Genomic DNA, 18,718 nt, shown 5'->3' with positions numbered 1-18,718 from the left:
AGTGCAGATCAGGGGTGTCAGACTCATTTTAGTTCAGGTTCCACATTCAACCCAAGTCCAAAAAGTCCATTCAGAAAATGTTCACATTTAGTAAATTATCTTTTTCCAAAAACATTATGGACAAACTGAAGTTCCTTGAGAAAAATATATTCAATATCAGCAACATTCAGCCTCAATTTATCATTTATACGTTACAACTTCCAGATCAAAAAGGAACACAATATTTAGTCATCTGGAACGGAACCATAGAAGATTTATAGTGTGATCAAAACGACAAATATCAGACAAAAAATTACAAAAAACAAGACAAAATATCACAAAAACGAGACGTGAAATGACAAAACTGAGAAACAAAACGGCAAAACACGAGACAGACGACACGAAACAAAAACACAAACAAATTAGACAAAAAAGTTACAGCACGACAAAACAATGAACAAACGACGGAAATAAGACAGACAAAATGACAAAAGCAAAGAAAGGAGACAAAAAATAGAACAAAACAACACAAGCAAGACAAACAAAACCACAAAACGACAAACAACGCTCAAAGCAGCGAATAAAGCGAAAAACAAAACGGCAAAAAACGATAAAAATGAGACACAAGATGACAAAAGAACGATGAACAATCTAGTATTTTACTTTATGATAAATTAGATTCATTTCCACGTCCTTGTAATAATCTGAGCTGACACATCGTACAAACTGAAGCAGGAACCACTAAAGAAGAAGGTTAATTTATCATCCTGCCTTGTAAATGTATAAATTTATACATAAAAATACGTAAAAGTTGTGACAGAGTTCCACCAAACCAAACCGTTATGTCCTGAAGCTGCTGACTCACATGATATTATCAGTGTTTATCAGTGTTAGGGTTCATTTTCACCTCAGTCATCCCGTACGTTTGACACCCCAGCTCTAATGGTTTTATTACCTCATCTGCTGTCTGAGTCGGTGTTAATATTTAGAAAATAAACTGTGGGGAGGCCGGTCAGTGGCAGCTTCTACATGCAGTGTGTTGATGCTGTCGCTCCAATAAAAAGCCGGCTGTGGACGCTTCAGATGCCTTTAACGAGGGCAGTGACGGCGAGGATTTGCTGGCAGACGCTCAGATGAGACTGTATTGTAGTTTAGAAGCTCGTCATGTTGTAATCTGATCGTCCTGTGAGTCATCGTGGAGATTAGATTCACCCACGGCGGCATTGAAGCTCCCTCTGAAACACCAAATTAAGAAGCTCATTCACGGTTTAGGAAAACATCTCGTCATGACAACAGAACATTTTAATAATCCTGTGTGAACTCATTTATTACAGAATATCAGGCTGACCTCATAGTGGATGCTAGCTCAGCTTCTCCTCAGGGAAACTTTAGCTTCACAGGCCGACACGCCTCGACTCAGACAATAAGAGGGATTACATTACACCCACATGAGGGTCGAACATGAAGCCAGACTGACGTGTGCTGACCTGCAGCAGCGTTATGTCAACACACAGTACGAAATACCTGCACTAAGGAGTGTTTCTCAACTCACAGAGGGTTCTAGTTCAGACTAGGAGTCATAGTTTAGTCACAAATTACAAAATATAGCTGGATGCTGTGACATTCTAGACTTACAGAGAACTTCCCCTTTTGGTTATTTACATTAAGACTCTTTTTAATTCACTACAAGCTATCACAGTTATGTTTAAATATGAAAATTAGGCGTTATCTATCCAAACACGTACTGATTTTCATACATTTGCAAAACAGAATCAGAAAAAATTGCATGAAAGCCGGCTTTAACTATCATCACAGTGAAGTTCATAGATGAAGCATGGTGGTGGCAGCATCATGAATCAGGAATTATTTGTTGCTTTTGGGTGACAACAGTTTGCTATCTTAGTTTATCTTCAAAGATGAAGCATGGTGGTGGCGGCATCATGAGTCAGGGCTTATTTGTTGTCGTTGGGTCTGAAAAGCTTCTTACTATCAAAATTTATCTTCAAAGATGAAGCATGGTGGCGGCATCAGGTCTTATTTGTTGCTTTTTGATCTGAACAGTTTGCTTCCTCAGAGTTTATTTTCAAGATGAAGCATGGTGGTGGCAGCATCATGAGTCGGGAATTATTTGTTGCTTTTGAGTCTGAATAGTTGATCTTCAAAAAAGAAGCATGGCGGTGGCAGCATCATGAATCGAGAAATGTCTCTTTTTATCACTCCACGAATCAGATACTACCACCAGATTTGTTTTCCTCACCCTGTTTTTAGGGACAAAATGTAAAAACACTCCCCTAAAATCCTTCACAGAACATAAATCTATAAAAAACTGGAAGGTTTGATGCTTCTAAAGTGCAGATTTGTGACTCGGGGTATGATGAAGCAGAAAAAAATTTAGAGAAAAACTGCCTTTAAATATGTTTATGAAGTTCATACATTTTTGGAGATAAACCACCATTTACAGGTAAAAAGACATCATGTTATTTACACCGCTTTGTTGCTATGGTAACGCAGCCTCACATGACGGCATGTGGTGTGTTTCTGTTTTAAATCAGTACCTTGAATGTTTCCATGTTTGCTCAGTTTTGTTCTCTGGCTCCATTTTCTTCATCATATTTCTGTTATTTAAAGTTTTTTTACCACAAACCACAGACTTCAAACTGACCATAAAGTAGAATTAACGTCTCGTTTTCCTTCAGTAGCAGCTCTCAGTGACCCGTCCTTCTCTGGAACCTTATAGACATTAAACCCTGATGTGTAAAACAAGCCCTCCTTTGAGCTGCAGTTCTGCATTTTACAGAGTGTCAGTGAAGGGGGCCAGAATGTTGTTCTGCTGCCGGACTCTCTGGTTTTAATTCATCACGGTGTCGACGCCACATGAAACCGATAACCTGCCGCTGTTCTCCTGCAGAGTCCGAGGTCCGGCCGGGTCGACTGCTGACCTGGTGTCAGAACCAAACCCACGGCTACAGAGGAGTGGATGTTACCAACCTGACGTCCTCCTGGAGGAACGGACTCGCCCTCTGTGCTCTGATCCACCGCCAGAGACCAGAACTCATGTAAGAACCGACATCCAGGGAGCAAAGCTGGGACCAAAGAGAAGCTCTGAAAAGTATTGTTGGCAGAATGTAGTGTAAATTTAAATCAGATCTGTTGTATTTTGACCCTCAAATACACCCATGAAGCCATTATAGTGGTTCAGTATCTCCAGTAATAAAATTCTAGCAGTCATGAAATGTGGTGAGAACTCAGACGGAATAGTTTAATTTTATTGGTCACTGAGGAAAGAAGTTCAAAAGTTCCAACCAGGCTGGTGTTGTGTCTCCATAAAGTTCCTGTTAATGTATATCAATGGATGGATCCATCTTTCTACTAAAATGCAGTCTTTGGTCGACATTTCACCAAAGATGACTTAAATCTTGTCCAAAATTAATTGAAAACCATCAAAAATGACCCAAAATTGCTCAAAATGACCTGAAATTTGTTCAGAACATCTCAAAATTGTGCAAAGATGGCAAAAATGGATAATTATTGGCCCTTTAAAATATAACAAGTCCAAAATCTTCAAACAATGGTGTCTCAATAAAGTCCCTTTAAGTGTATAACTATGGATGGATCCATATTTCTACTAAAATCCAGTCTCTAGTCAACATTTCACCAACTTTTGAGGCTCTAACATCAGTAGAATCTGATGTGGGACAAAACAAGGTTCCAGTATTTGATATTTTGACTTAAAACCTCTCAAAATGACTGACATAATTTATCTAAAATGACTGAATACTTGACCAAAATAAGGTCAAGAGTGTCCAAAATGACAATAATGAGTAATTATTGGACCATGAACACTGGAAAAACAGTAAAATTTCCTATCAAGGTTAGTATAGTGACCCCATAAAGTTCCTGTAAGTGTATATCTATACACACGTGGACAAAATTGTTGGTACCCCTCAGTTAAAGAAGGAAAAACCCACAATTCTCACTGAAATCACTTGAAACTCACAAAAGTAACAATAAATAAAAATTTATTGAAAATTAAATAATCAAAATCAGCCATCACTTTTGAATTGTTGATTAACATAATTATTTAAAAAAAACAAACTAATGAAATAGGGCTGGACAAAAATGATGGTACCCATAACTTAATATTTTGTTGCACAACCTTTTGAGGCAATCACTGCAATTAAACGATTTCTGTATTTGTCAATGAGCGTTCTGCAGCTGTCAACAGGTATTTTGGCCCACTCCTCATGAGCAAACAGCTCCAGTTGTCTCAGGTTTGATGGGTGTCTTCTCCAAATGGCATGTTTCAGCTCCTTCCACATATGTTCAATGGGATTCAGATCTGGGCTCATAGAAGGCCACTTTAGAATAGTCCAACGCTTTTCTCTCAGCCATTCTTGGGTGTTTTTGGCTGTGTGTTTTGGATCGTTGTCCTGTTGGAAGACCCATGACCTGCGACTGAGACCAAGCTTTCTGACACTAGGCAGCACATTTCTCTCCAGAATGCCTTGATAGTCTTCAGATTTCATCGTACCTTGCACACTTTCAAGACACCCTGTGCCAGATGCAGCAAAGCAGCCCCAAAACATTACTGAGCCTCCTCCATGTTTCACCGTAGGGACAGTGTTCTTTTCTTCGTATGCTTGGTTTTTGAGTCTATGAACATAGAGTTGATGTGCCTTACCAAAAAGCTCCAGTTTGGTCTCATCTGTCCAAAGGACATTCTCCCAGAAGCTTTGTGGCTTGTCAACATGCATTTTTGCAAATTCCAGTCTGGCTTTTTTATGAGTTTTTTTCAGCAGTGGTGTCCTCCTTGGTCGTCTCCCATGAAGTCCACTTTGGCTCAAACAACGACGAATGGTGCGATCTGACACTGATGTACCTTGGCCTTGGAGTTCACCTTTAATTTCTTTGGAGGTTGCTCTGGGCTCTTTGGATACAATTCCAACGATCCGTCTCTTCAATTTGTCATCAATTTTCCTCTTGCGGCCACGTCCAGGGAGGTTGGCTACTGTCCCGTTGGTCTTGAACTTCTGAATAATATGAGCCACTGTTGTCACAGGAACTTCAAGCTGTTTAGAGATGGTCTTATAGCCTTTACCTTTAAGATGTTTGTCTATCATTTTTTTTCCGATGTCCTGGGACAATTCTCTCCTTCGCTTTCTGTTGTCCATGTTCAGTGTGGTACACACCTTTTCACCAAACAGCAGGGTGACTACTTGTCTCCCTTTAAATAGGCAGACTGACTGATTATGAGTTTGGAAACACCTGTGATGTCAATTAAATGACACACCTGAGTTAATCATGTCACTCTGGTCAAATAGTTTTCAATCTTTTATAGAGGTACCATCATTTTTGTCCAGGCCTGTTTCATTAGTTTGTTTTTTTAAATAATTATGTTAATCAGCAATTCAAAAGTAATGGCTGTTTTTGATTATTTAATTTTCAATAAATTTTTATTTATTGTTACTTTTGTGAGTTTCAAGTGATTTCAGTGAGAATTGTGGGTTTTTCCTTCTTTAACTGAGGGGTACCAACAATTTTGTCCACGTGTGTATATCCATATTTCTACTAAAATACAGTCTCTGGTCGACATTTCACCAAACATGACTTGAATCTTGTCTAAAATTACTTAAAAATTGTCCAAAATGGCTCCAAATGTTCCTAAATAAGATAAAGATGATTCAAAATGACTTGAAACTGGTTCGAGAATAATTGAAAACTGTCTAAATTGATCTAAAATTGCACAAATTTGAACTGCTTTAGACCGTCTTTATCTCATTTTAAACAAATTTTGATCAATTGTGGAAGTTTCAAGTAATTTTGAACAAATTTTGAGTCATTTTCAACGATCTTTGTCTTCTTGCAGGTATTTTAAGTCTTTTCTGACAAGTTTAAGTCATTTTGGACCAGATTTGAGTCATCTTTGGTGAAATGTCAACCAAAGTCTGTATTTTAGTAGAAATATGGATCCATCCATATATACACACTACAGGAACTTTATAGAGACACAAATCCTTTGAAAATTTTGCACTTTTTCAGTTTCTGAGAGCCAATAATGAAGAATGTGTCCTTTGTTGGATCCATTCAATCATTCTGAACTCAGAAGCTATTCTGAGTTCTCACCACATTTCATGGCTTAGTTTGATTTCTACAGATATTGAACTATTGAAATGCTTTCACAGGTAATTTTAAGGTGAAAATACAACAATTTTGATCTGAAAACACATGAAATTCATCATATACAGCCCAAAATATTTCACATAACTTAGTTTTTTGTTTCAAATATTAAACTCAGAGTAAATCTGAGACTTGAACATCTTTTCTGATGGGACGCAGACTGACCTGGTGGTGGTTCAGGTTTGGTTGGTTTTCTTTGTAAACAGCATGAAGGATGAAATTCATCTTTTTAAACTTTCACGCTTCTTTAAAGGTTACTGAGTGGTGAACCTGAATCAGCTGACTCTATTTTCAGAAACTGTTTGATTGATTTTCTCCACTTCTAGGCTGAATTAGTCGACGCCTCGTCTTATTATCTGGTGATTTATCTCATTCAGAACTAGAACAGTTGACGTTTGTTTGAGGAGAATCTGTTCACATGCATCCGAGAGAATCAATTAAAGCGTCACAAGTTTTAGCACTGAGCTGATGCTTCCACTCTCATTAAGTCTCATGTAGAGGCGGTTGACTGGTTGGTGTTTTTTTTCTAACTTTAATCTGTCAGACAGATCAGTTTTCAGCCACGTTAGCTGTGTGATGCTAATATTCTAATATTCACTTCTATGGTATCTAAATAAAGAGATGAATTACAGAATTTTGGTCTACAAATTCTCGGCGAACGTTGAATGAATCTTTTTTTTTCTCTCTCAGTTTTGGTCTCCACCAGCTTCTGAGAAAAAAATTATTTTTAGCTTTATTGCTAGTTTTAGCTGCAGCTTGCATTGGACATTAGATTATTGAGACTAAACTATAACATCTAGTGCCAAAATTTTACCTTTTACTTCATAACAACCTTGATTTTATTCATATTAACATGCATCACATAAAGTTTAGCAATGCTAATATGCTAAATATTAGCAGCTTGTCAAGCTAAATTCATCAAAAAACTCTCAATTGAGGTTCTTTTGTGATCTTTTTTTGGGGGGGCAGTTATCGGGTTAAATACAATAAACATATTGAGCCATAAACAAAGAAATATGTATCCTAACATGCTAAATATTAGCATTTTATCAAGCTAAATTCATCAAAAAACTCTCAGTTGAGTTTCTTTTGTGCTGATTTGGGATTCATCAGGTTGAGTTCTTGAATCTTAACATTGTAGAGCTGGAAACAAACAAAACAGGTGTATGCTAACATGCTAGCATCTTATCTTCTCATTAGCATCATATCAAGCTAAATGTGTTGCACCAACAGTTCCAGGTTTGTTTATTTTTTTACATTTTTTTTGCAATGCACTGAATCAAACACCTTTCATTTTATAACAACCTTCTTTTTAAGCTATCAACCCACATCACATAAAGGCTAGGCTAAGCTAACATGCTAAATATTAACATCTTGTCAAGGTAAATTCATGCAAAACTCTCAGCTGGGGTTCTTTTGTGATACTTTGGAGTTCATCAGGTTAAATCTAAATGTACTAAACACTAAACAAAAACATATGTAGCACCTACTTTTCACTATTTTAATCTATTAATCTGAGTCACATCAAGGCTAGCTATGCTACCATGCTAAATATTATGAATGCAACAGTCAGTTTACCGTTGACTTTTTATGGTTCTTCAGTGATGCTTTGGAGTTAAATTCTTGAATCTAAACATACTGAAGTGGATTTTACTGATCTTTATTTTCCATTTCAGTGACTTTGACTCTCTGAACGAGGAGGATGTGGCAGGAAGCAACCAGCTGGCGTTTGACGTGGCCGAGCGAGAGTTCGGCATCCAGCCGGTGACGACGGGGAAAGAAATGGCCGCCAAGGCCGAACCGGACAAACTGCTGATGGTTCTTTACCTGTCCAAGTTCTACGAGGCGTTCAGGGACTCACCGGCAAACAACAATGGTCAGAATCTAATCAGGCAACTTATTATACATTAAGTGTGAGAAAAATATTTATTTCAAGTACACCCCCTGTCAAAAGTTTTAGGACACTGTCTCATTCAAATAAAGTAGAACCTGTCCTACAGCTTCTGACAGGGGGTGTATTTCATCATATGGATGTGATCAGGGCAGGACTCTGATCATACATGTAAAGTTTCAGGCAGATTGGAGCATGTTCAGGGCATTTACACAGCATTTGAAACTTCATGGCGAGGGATCAAAATTCCAGAGGCCGCCACGGACACGCCCTTTGACTTTGGAAAAAGATTTTAATAACTTTGGATCATTAAGGCCTCCTGTATGTACTGGCCCAATTTGAGGTGAATTGGAGTTTCCCCCTAGGAGGAGTTCCCTCTAGAAAAAAAATGAAAAATGGGCAAAATCTGACATTCAACACTAAATAGCTCACTTCCTGTTGGGTTTGGAATGTGGCTGTCACTGACTTTTTTGTTCAGCCTGATGTGCTGCATATGTGTACCAAATTTGGTAGATACACCCCCTGTCAAAAGTTGTAGGACGGGTTCTACTTTATTTGAATGAGAAAGTGTCCTAAAACTTTTGACAGGGGGTGTATTTTTCAGCAGTAGAAGCCATGCGTAACCCTTTGTTTAGTATTGGTGTTTCTAATCTCCTGCTATCATTATGAATGACACACCGCCTGCAGCTCAGTGAATATTTCACACGAGACTATTTTTAGCAAATTTTATATAAAAGATGATAGAATAAAATAATTATAATGAAACATTAAAATTTTAGGCTTAAATTTGGAAACTTTCAAGAATGAACCACGTGTCACATGATTCGTTCAAAGACCGACGGAAAGTTAAAACTCCAGATTTTTTTTACATTTTCTGCCTCCGATAAATTAGAATTTTCTATTTTATTTATTTAGTTATTTATTTTAAGAAGACATGCCTCACATGATTTATTAGAAAGTACAAATTATAAGATTTGTTTCTGTTTTTTAACGTCTCCAGCTTTGATAAGTGGTGTCATTTAGATTTTTTTTTTTGTTTTTTTATAGACAAAGACCATCGCAAAGTTTGCATTTTTTCAGTTTTTACCATTTCTGGCTTTGGAAAAAATAGCAAATTAGTTTTTATTTTTTCAAGAAAAAGTTCCACAAAGACTGTTGAAAAGTAAATAATTCTGTTAGTGCAGGGATAAAATCATTTTTTCTGTGACAAATAGTGTAATTTAGATTTTTTTGTTTTTTTAAAGACAACATACCACACATGATTAAAGGACTGTGAACAAGGTGAAAATTACAAGATTTTTTTCCTGTTCTTATCACAGTTTCTGACTTTGTTAAATGGTTTAATCTTGATTTGATTTTTTTTAAGGATAATATACCACACATGATGAGTTCAAAGACCAGAAAAATCTGCAGTTTTTTCTGTTTCTTGTACAGTTTCTGACTCTAATAAATGGTATGATTTAGATTTTTTAGTCTTTTAAACACAGCGTGCCCTCACATGATTAGTTCAAGGACCATTGAAAAATTAAAACTCCACAAGTTTTTTACAGTTTGTTTCCAAAAAATTATAAAAATTTTGATCTATTTTTTCAAGAAAAGATGCCACAAAGATTAGCTGAAGGACTGTTGAAAATCAGGTATTTTTTTCAGTTCTTTCAGCGTCTGCCTCTGCTAAACAATCCGACTAAAGGAGCAGATTATTTTTAAAGTCACTGCAGCGTTTTCGTTCAGACTGTTGGACCAGAACTTCCCTCTAACCACTTAAATATGTGAAACGTTGCAGCGAACCAAAGAAAGCTGTGAAAACAAAACCAGAAAGTGAAAAAACATCCAGCTGGGGTTTGCTTTTCTGGATTCTGCTGCTCGCGTTAAATTACAGAATCCTCTACATGAGCTGAAGTTACGCAACGGTGGTGGAGAGTCGCTGCCAGAGAATGTGAGCTATGTCTGAGGAGGAAACGTCCGGCTCTGCTCACGTTCCCCCAGCGTTGTTTTAACGTTACCGAGCAGCAGCAACCAAACCGCTGTCATCAGGAAGCAAAGTGCACCTCTGAAGTAGAAAGAAAATCACTTTTAGAGGCCGTTTGGTGGGAATCTGCTGCTTTAACTTCACAGTTTAACGAGTCTTTGTGCTTCAACAACAGCCTCAGATTGTGACACGTTTTTATTAAGTTGTTTTTTTAAACAAAGATGAACTCTGTGGAAACACTGCCTGCAGTTCAGCTGAAAAAACTGCTTCCTTCTGAGTCAGTCATGGCTTCTGAGCAGATTTCTTTTTGTTTTGGTTCAACTTAAAGGGGAACTTCAGTTTTTTTCAACCTGGGGTCTGTTTTCATGTCTTTTCATACATGTGAGTGATGGAGAAATGAATTTTCGACATAGCTCCAGTATTTAGCCAGGCAGGCAGCTTAGCAGCTCAGCTAGCAGCTCAGCTAACGAAAAGTATGGGGCAAGAGCCCCCCCCCCCCCCCCGTGTCAAAGTCCGCCCTAACGTGCTTTTTTCCCCACACTGACCGGCTCAGATAGTCTCAATGAGTGTCCCACAACATACCAGAGATGAGAAGTGAACGAAAACCTCCACATTACTTGTCGATCGCTCTTTGTTGTGGTCTGTATCCAAAGCTCAGGACACTAGAAAGCAAATCTTGTTCTGAAATCGCGCGAGCTCTCACACGATTTCGGAACGAGATTTGCTTTCTAGCGTCCTGAGATTTGGATACAGACCACAACAAAGAGCGATCGACAAGTAATGTGGAGGTTTTCGTTCACTTCTCATCTCTAGTATGTTGTGGGACACTCATTGAGACTATCTGAGCCGGTCAGTGTGGGGAAAAAGCACGTTAGGGCGGACTTTGATGCGGGGGGGAAGTTGCCCCGTACTTTTCACTAGCTGAGCTGCTAGCTGAGCTGCTAAGCTGCCTGCCTGGCTAAATACTGGAGCTATGTCGAAAATTCATTTCTCCATCACTCACATGTATGAAAAGACATATGGAAACAGACCCCAGGTTGAAAAAAAACAAAGTTCCCCTTTAAAGCTTTCCTTTTTGCTTTTTTTAATGAGACATCTAAAATTTAGTGATTTTGGTCAAACATTCTGATTAAATTTAGTTTAGTTCTCTGACCTCTCACCTCTAAACACGACTTTTACTGGTTGAAGAAAATGTGTTTTTATTTAAAATGTCAGATTAAACAGTTTTGTTTTAGTTTTCTGAAAACCAAACTTTTCTGTGTTTGTTTCAGTTTCAAGAGAAACAGACGAAAACGGAGAAGAAAATAAAAGCAGCCACAGAGTGATGAGCCAGCAGAGGAAGAGGATCCCCAGGGTAAAGAGGATTTATTCTCTAAAATCTGAACATTTAAGAGGCTTTGTTTTTATTTTCTGAGAGCTCTGATGACTCTTTATTCATTAAAATGATTAAATCAGATAAAACCAACGGAAGCGTTAATTATCTGAAAATATCTCAACCATCGTGCATTTATTAGGACAAAAAACAGAAAGAATGTAAAAAAAATTCAGATTATAGTGTCTTTAAAATAGATTTACAGTGAAGTAATTAAGAATTTAATCTTCTCATTATTTAATGATTTTAGCCCCAGATTTTTTTGGTTGATATTTTGTCTCTTACAGTTAAAATAAACCAGTTAAAATCTCCATGAAATATAAACAATCAAACACTCTGGTTTGTTTTTATAGTTTTTACTGAACTGTTACAGAAAATAAAACTGTAAAATTGGGCTTTTTAAGGTTATTTACAGACGTCTTTTCTGCTTTATTTACTGTATATTCACATTTTTTAATCATTGATCAATAAAAGTCTCCATTCCAGCAGCTTTACTGCAATAATTCATGTGGAAAAACAGATTTACTCTTAATTTTGATGATTTTTTCACTAAACAAATAAAGCGAAGGGAGATTATTCCATTGAATTCAATCAGATTTATCAATATATTGATGAAGCACATTTAAAATTATTGGATTTGATTATCTGATTAAATTTTGTACTAACATCAAGTCAGGAAACAACTCGTAAAATGTAATTTTAAATTTAAAAAAAATGCTAAAATAGGACGATAACGTGTAAAATTATTCTCAAAAACAATGAATATGAAATAATAAGAGCATCAGGAGCAGCTGAAGCCTTTTAACTCTTGTAAATGTTGAGTTTTTCTTGTATAAACCAATGAAGAAGGAAGATTGTAATCATTTTTAATGAGCTGATCTTTCCTCTGTTTGCTTTTGCAGGACGACAAGAAACCAGAAGAAGATTCTGTGAGCAAGAGACGACGGAAAGGAAACAGCTACCTCACAGAGGTGAGTTTAGGAGGAAGCAGGATTTAATTTGTCCTCTGATTATTAGAACGGTTTCTGCTCCAATAGTAGATGTTGTCGCTCAGACAGACTCAGATTTTAATATGAGAAAACACCTGCTGAGAGTGGGTCAACAGGAAATTAAAAAAAATAAAAAATCTCAGGAACAGTTTGATATATTAATCTAAAATTCCACAGATATCTTTATAAATATCTATAATTTACAGATCAGAGCTGGTTTATTTGAAGATGATGGAATAAATCTGCTCTTTCATTTCCAACAGCTCCGTTAACGGCCTTTTATTCTGTTTTAAATCCTCTTCTTCTGTGTTGGTTCTCCTCAGTTGTCCTGCCACAGTGTGCCTCCTGCTGGTGAGGACGGGGAACTGCGGGAGAACAAAGTTCGCTCGATGGCGACTCAGCTGTTGGCCAAGTTTGAGGAGAATTCATCGACGGGGAAAATCAGCAAGAAGGTGAGGAAAACGAGGAGAACTTCCTGTTCTGGTTCTTTACGTGGAGGAGGATCGTTTCTCTGTAACTTCTTCGGTTCTTTTGTCGTTTTTTTTGTTTGTGTTTCCTGTGGTTCTGCTGTTCTTCTCTGGTCTCCTTTATTAAAAGTCTGTTTTTCCTGCTTGAATAATGAATTAAATGAAATCCTCAAGATCATTTCAATGTTTGCAGCAGAAGAGTCGACTGTTGGTGGATTTCTGACTCCTGATTGTTGCTCTCAGCTCTCAGCTACGTTGATGACTTGAGAATTATTTACTTTTTACAGACTCCGATTACTGCAAACAGTTTATTTATGGAGAGAGACATTAAAAAGAGATTTTGATGAAATATTAGGATTTTTAGCTGAGATTTGATTACCGTAGTTTTTCTGTTGGATTCATGTCATACACGGTACTTTAAAGGAACGTCGGAAAGTTTAAAATCTTTCCTTTCCTTATTTCCTTTCCTTATATTCTGTCCTTCGTTCCCTCATTTCATTTCATTTCTTTATTTCTTCTTTAAACTTAATTCATTCCCTTCTTTTTATTTTATTTCCTTCCTTCCTTTTGTTAATGTCTTTTCTTTTTATTTATTTCATTTCATTTCCTTATTTCCACTTTTTTTATTTCCTTTTCCTTTATTTCCTTTCCTTGTCTCCGTTCCTTCCTTATTTTGTTCCCTTCCTCATTTCCTTTCCTTCATTTATTTCCTTTCTTTCCCTATTTTCTTTCTTTCTTTCTTTCTTTCTTTCTTTCTTTCTTTTTCTCTCTCTTATTTCCTTTCCTTTATTTCCTTCCTTATTTCCTTTTCTTCCTTATTTCATTTCCTTTGTTTTATTCCCTTCCTCATTTCTTTTCCTTATTTTCTTTCTTTCTCTTTCTTGTTTCCTTCTCTTATTTCCTTTCCTTTGTTACCTTCCTTATTTTGTTCCCTTCCTCATTTCCTTTCCTTCATTTATTTCCTTTCTTTCTTTCTTTCTTTCTTTCTTTCTTTCTTTCTTTCTTTTCTCTCTTATTTCCTTTCCTTTATTTCCTTCCTTCTTTCTTTCTTTTCTCTCTTATTTCCTTTCCTTTATTTCCTTCCTTATTTCCTTTTCTTCCTTATTTCATTTCCTTTGTTTTATTCCCTTCCTCATTTCTTTTCCTTATTTTCTTTCTTTCTCTTTCTTGTTTCCTTCTCTTATTTCCTTTCCTTTGTTTCCTTCCTTATTTTGTTCCCTTCCTCATTTCCTTTCCTTCATTTATTTCCTTTCTTTCTTTCTTTCTTTCTTTCTTTCTTTCTTTTTCTCTCTTATTTCCTTTCCTTTATTTCCTTCCTTATTTCCTTTTCTTCCTTATTTCATTTCCTTTGTTTTATTCCCTTCCTCATTTCTTTTCCTTATTTTCTTTCTTTCTCTTTCTTGTTTCCTTCTCTTATTTCCTTTCCTTTGTTTCCTTCCTTATTTTGTTCCCTTCCTCATTTCCTTTCCTTCATTTATTTCCTTTCTTTCTTTCTTTCTTTCTTTCTTTCTTTCTTTCTTTCTTTTCTCTCTTATTTCCTTTCCTTTATTTCCTTCCTTATTTCCTTTTCTTCCTTATTTCATTTCCTTTGTTTTATTCCCTTCCTCATTTCTTTTCCTTATTTTCTTTCTTTCTCTTTCTTGTTTCCTTCTCTTATTTCCTTTCCTTTGTTTCCTTCCTTATTTCATTTCCTTCCTTCAGCCTGATGAGGATCTTTCCTTTCCTCCGTCTCCTTCCTCCTCCCCCGTTCTCCTCCCCTCTGATGATGATGATGATGATGATGATGATGATGATGATGATGATGAAGAGGAGGAGGAGAACCCTCGTTTTGCGAAGCCTAAACTCGTCACTGCTCCTCCTCCTCCTCAGCCTCCTGCTCGGCCCAGGTGGCAGGTACGTCTGCTCACCTGTTCTCTTCCCTCAGTCATCTGTCTCACCTGTTCACACTCTACTTCCTTCTTCTACTTCCTGTTTCTTCTTCTTCTTCTGTGGTTTCCAGCCATCCATCTACCTGCAGCTCCTGGAGAATCCCACTTCTGTGCTCCAACAAACCGCTTCCTTCCCGTTATCTAAAAGCTCTGAGAGCAGCTCCAGTCGATCCCCATCTCCTTCCAAATACCTGTTAGCCCCGCCCACAACCCTGTTAGCCCCGCCTACTTCACACAATGAGCTCCCAGAATGCACGTCTCCTGACCCCCCAGCCGCTCCGAGCGTCGATCCGTCCTCCGATCAGGTGACTTTAAAGCCTCTTCTGTTGACTTTCTGGTCCTTCTTCCCTCTCTGACGGCCGGCTGCTGTTTCCTTCAGAGAAAACTCCACAAAGTGTCGTCCAGAGAGTTTTCCAGACGGAGCATCAAAGAGCGAGCCGACCTCCTGTCCTCCATGTTCACCGGGTCCAACAAACCTGCTGCTGTTTGCGGCTCGCAGGTTGTTCATGAGCGTTTTCACTGCAGCATGTTCACCGTAACAATACAGTAACATCTAAACATCTGGAGGCTGATGCATGTGTGGATGAAACGCAGTGTTGTGTAGTTTCACAAGCACCGATCTGCCTGAAACGCTACAGGTTTGATCAGAGTCCAGTCCTGATCACATCCATATCATAATGTCCATTCACAGTCATAGTGCCACCTGCTGGCAACAGGAAATGACACGTTTCACACTTTGATGGACTGTTGGTACCCGGTTGACTGAATTAACCTCAAATATGGTGACACAAACTAAAGATGTTGTTGATGATTGATGGAGAGAATGATGACTAGTCATCAAACATCATGTCTGTGGCGAATGAAGTGTTTGAATCTGAGCTGCACATGATCCAGTCTGGACCAAACTTTATTTGCTGGACAAGAGTCAGTCATAGCGCCACCTACTGGTGACTGGAAGTTTAGGCATTCAATTTGCATGTACCGTTGGTAGAAACTTTGTGATGTAGTCCTTGAATTTGCTCAGCTAAGTCTCAACACCTCGACATGCATGACGACCCGTTCAACACTACTTGCGGCTTTAATTATTGTTTTGTTTTCTGGGAGTTTCATTTGCTGCTTTTCTTCATTTGTCTGCATGTGCTTTAGCTTGTTTTCTGTGCTTTTTGTCACTAAAATGGTTTGAAGTGCGTTCGAAGCAACTAAAATTTGCATGTTATAGGTTTTATTCATTTTATTGCTGCCAAATTTTAAAATCAGGAGATCAGCATCATCTAACACACTTTTCCTGTTGTTTCCTCTGTTTATTATATAAAAGCTTGTGAACTAAAAGAGAAAATCAACTTCATTTACATTCTAAAGTTCATACAAACATGCAGGCCAAAGTTTAAAAGATTAAAAGAATAGTGTTGGAAATAAATAGCTGTCAATAAAATGCTATATTGACAGCTTTGTTAGCAATATTATAAATATTATTGTGCGCCATCACATCAAGATTCCTTCTCTGAGAGTTTTGTGAAATTTATTTTCATGAAAACATCTTTGTTTAGTTTAATTGCAGACTTTGTCACAGAGTTATTTTTCTTTAGACCGTTTCATTCCTTTTCTTCTGCTCTAACTTCAGTCCTGCTCCTGTTCTTTAGGTGGAACCTTCTACCTCCTGTCCTCCTTTTTCATCACCTCCTCCTCGTTCTTCATCCCCTCCTCCTCCTCCTCTGTCAGTGTCTAAGAGCTCCAGTATCTTCTCTGTGGTCCATCCAGTTCCTGATCCCACCATCCAGGCTGGTTTCTCCTCTGTTCCCCTCTACAGTCCTGGACAAAAGGAAAAGACTTCCTCCTCTGCTCCTTCATCTCACACTGACTCTGAAAACACCAAACAAATTTCCTCTGTTCATGTCGATTCCTCTACATCCGACAACAAAACAGCTGCTTGTCTTTCTTTGCCTCGCGTAGACGAGAACCAGAACATCTCCTCTCGGTTATCGGACACAAACATCACCTCGTCTTCTCTAGATGAAAACACCAGGAAACATCAAAGTTCACAAAACAATCAGGAAGATGAGCAGGAGGCGGTCTGTAAAGCTGCTCAGGAGACATTTGATGATAAGAAATTAGCTGAAAACAATCACAAGAAGGTAACAAGTTTTTCATGCATGTCAATGGCCTGTTAGTCCAGGACCTTTAATCTGAAAATCTACAGGAAGTCTGTCTTTGCTGGGTCAATCCAAGTCAGTTCAGATATTTTGAATTACTGCTCCTTAAAAATGGAAACAAAAAGTCCAAAATATTCAGTACAGGCTGGTCTAGTGTCTCCATGAAGTTCCTGTAAGTGTATATCTATGGATGGATCCATATTTCTACTAAAAACCAGTCTTTGATCGACATTTCACCAAAGATTTGAATCGAGGATGAAATTACTTGAAATTTATCCAAAGTGGCTCAAAATTCTCCTAAATTAGATAAAGATGGTCTAAATTGACTTGAAACTGGTCTGAGATTAATTGAAAACCATGTAAAAGGACCCAAAACTGTCCAAAATGACCAAAAAATGGCTTAAAATTGTGCAAAATGGCAAAAATGAATAATTGTTGGCCCTTGAAAATTTAGGAAGTCCAAAATCTTCAAACAAGGGTGTCCCCAGAAAGTTCCTCTCACTATATAGGGAGATGGTTTCATTTTTTCAATGAACCATGCAGCCTTTGGTCTATATTTTAACAAAAATGACTTGAATCTCTTCTGAAATTACTTAAAACTTGTCCAAAATGGCTCAGAATTGTCCTAAATAAAATAAAGATGGTCCTCAATGACTTGAAACTGGTTTGAAATGAATTGAAAACCATCTCAAAATGACCCAAAATAGTTCAAAATGACCGACAACTTGTTCAAACTAACCCATAGAAACAAGTAAATTCTTGACAGTTCTTGATCCCCTTGTGTTTTAAGAGACAAACTGTAGATAAACCGTGAATGATTGTACATTTTTCCGGTGTTTATTTAGAGCCCAAAGCTCGAGATCTCCAGAAGAAACGCTCCAAAGTCGGTTGTTCGCTCTGAGAGTTGTCCGACTGGAGCTCCTAGTTACAGTAAAGAGGTACCAGTCCATACCTCAGGTCAATGATTTCATAGTATATCCTACATTTCCTGCTTTTCCTTCCCTCTAACTACAGTCTGTGGTTTCCTGTTTCTTCTTTTCCCTCTCCTGTTTCTTTCCTCTTGTCCCCTGGCATTAATGTTAGCGTACGATTGGAAAGGTATCGTCAGCCATAGATGCTAAAGCTCAGTTACTGGCCATCCTCTATGAGACCGACCACCGGCCCAATGCAGCACCGGTAAGATGCATGTGGACGTAGGAAATCTAACCCACTGCTCCTTTTTGTTGTTGTTTCTGCTGGCTAGCATCAACCTGATAATTTCAACAGGTTATCTGCCTTTCCAGGCTCTAGTTCCCTGGCCAGGAAGGGCTCGCAAGGCTAAAGGGGTAAATGAAGGCAAAGTAACAGCAGCTGGTGTGTTAGCTGCTGTGCTAGCATTGGTTAAAGTTACCAAGCAATGCTAACTTTAAGTAGCTGCTTGGCCTCATAGAGCTTGTTGGCTGCAGAGTAACTAGATGATCTTGACTAGTTTGATGCTCACAGATACTGGCTGTTGGTAGCGGTGTGGGATTCAACCAGCATGACGTCAGCTCAACGGAAGTCGAAGGCACCTTTGACTAAACTGACAACTATCTTGGGTTTTAGTTAAAAGTGGACATTGATTGGAAAATTGGTGAGAAAAGTTGAAAAGTCGACTTCATTTGAGTAAACTTTCGCATTTGAAGAACAAAACCAGCCTCTAGTCTTTCAACTTTGAATCCCTTAAAGATAGTCTGGTTGGGCGATATGTTTCACATCTCTGTGATGGTACAACTGTCTTTAATCCGTAGTTTATATTATCTGATCCGATCATTTAA

At 37.9% G+C, this 18,718-nt stretch overlaps 1 protein-coding gene across 3 annotated transcripts in view; it reads left to right on the top strand.

The window, feature by feature from the left end:
• mical2b (microtubule associated monooxygenase, calponin and LIM domain containing 2b) overlaps positions 1-18,718 on the top strand; it is an 87,704-nt gene that overhangs the window by 42,638 nt on the left and 26,348 nt on the right. For 2 of the 3 annotated variants that reach the window (XM_051951855.1, XM_051951856.1), the window contains exons 12-22: positions 2,888-3,035; positions 7,833-8,032; positions 11,288-11,370; positions 12,291-12,359; positions 12,701-12,829; positions 14,546-14,737; positions 14,844-15,077; positions 15,152-15,271; positions 16,413-16,904; positions 17,768-17,860; positions 18,006-18,098. In XM_051951855.1, the coding sequence (XP_051807815.1) occupies positions 2,888-3,035; positions 7,833-8,032; positions 11,288-11,370; positions 12,291-12,359; positions 12,701-12,829; positions 14,546-14,737; positions 14,844-15,077; positions 15,152-15,271; positions 16,413-16,904; positions 17,768-17,860; positions 18,006-18,098 (1,853 nt within the window). The remainder of the gene's footprint in view (positions 1-2,887; positions 3,036-7,832; positions 8,033-11,287; positions 11,371-12,290; positions 12,360-12,700; positions 12,830-14,545; positions 14,738-14,843; positions 15,078-15,151; positions 15,272-16,412; positions 16,905-17,767; positions 17,861-18,005; positions 18,099-18,718) is intronic. The other variant, XM_022197335.2, reaches the window with a different exon arrangement.

The sequence above is a fragment of the Acanthochromis polyacanthus genome, chromosome 8 (assembly GCF_021347895.1).
Source record: "Acanthochromis polyacanthus isolate Apoly-LR-REF ecotype Palm Island chromosome 8, KAUST_Apoly_ChrSc, whole genome shotgun sequence".
Classification (NCBI taxonomy): Eukaryota; Metazoa; Chordata; class Actinopteri; family Pomacentridae; genus Acanthochromis; species Acanthochromis polyacanthus.
Note: the sequence above shows the minus strand (reverse complement) of the source record. Positions and strands in the feature narration are given on the sequence as shown.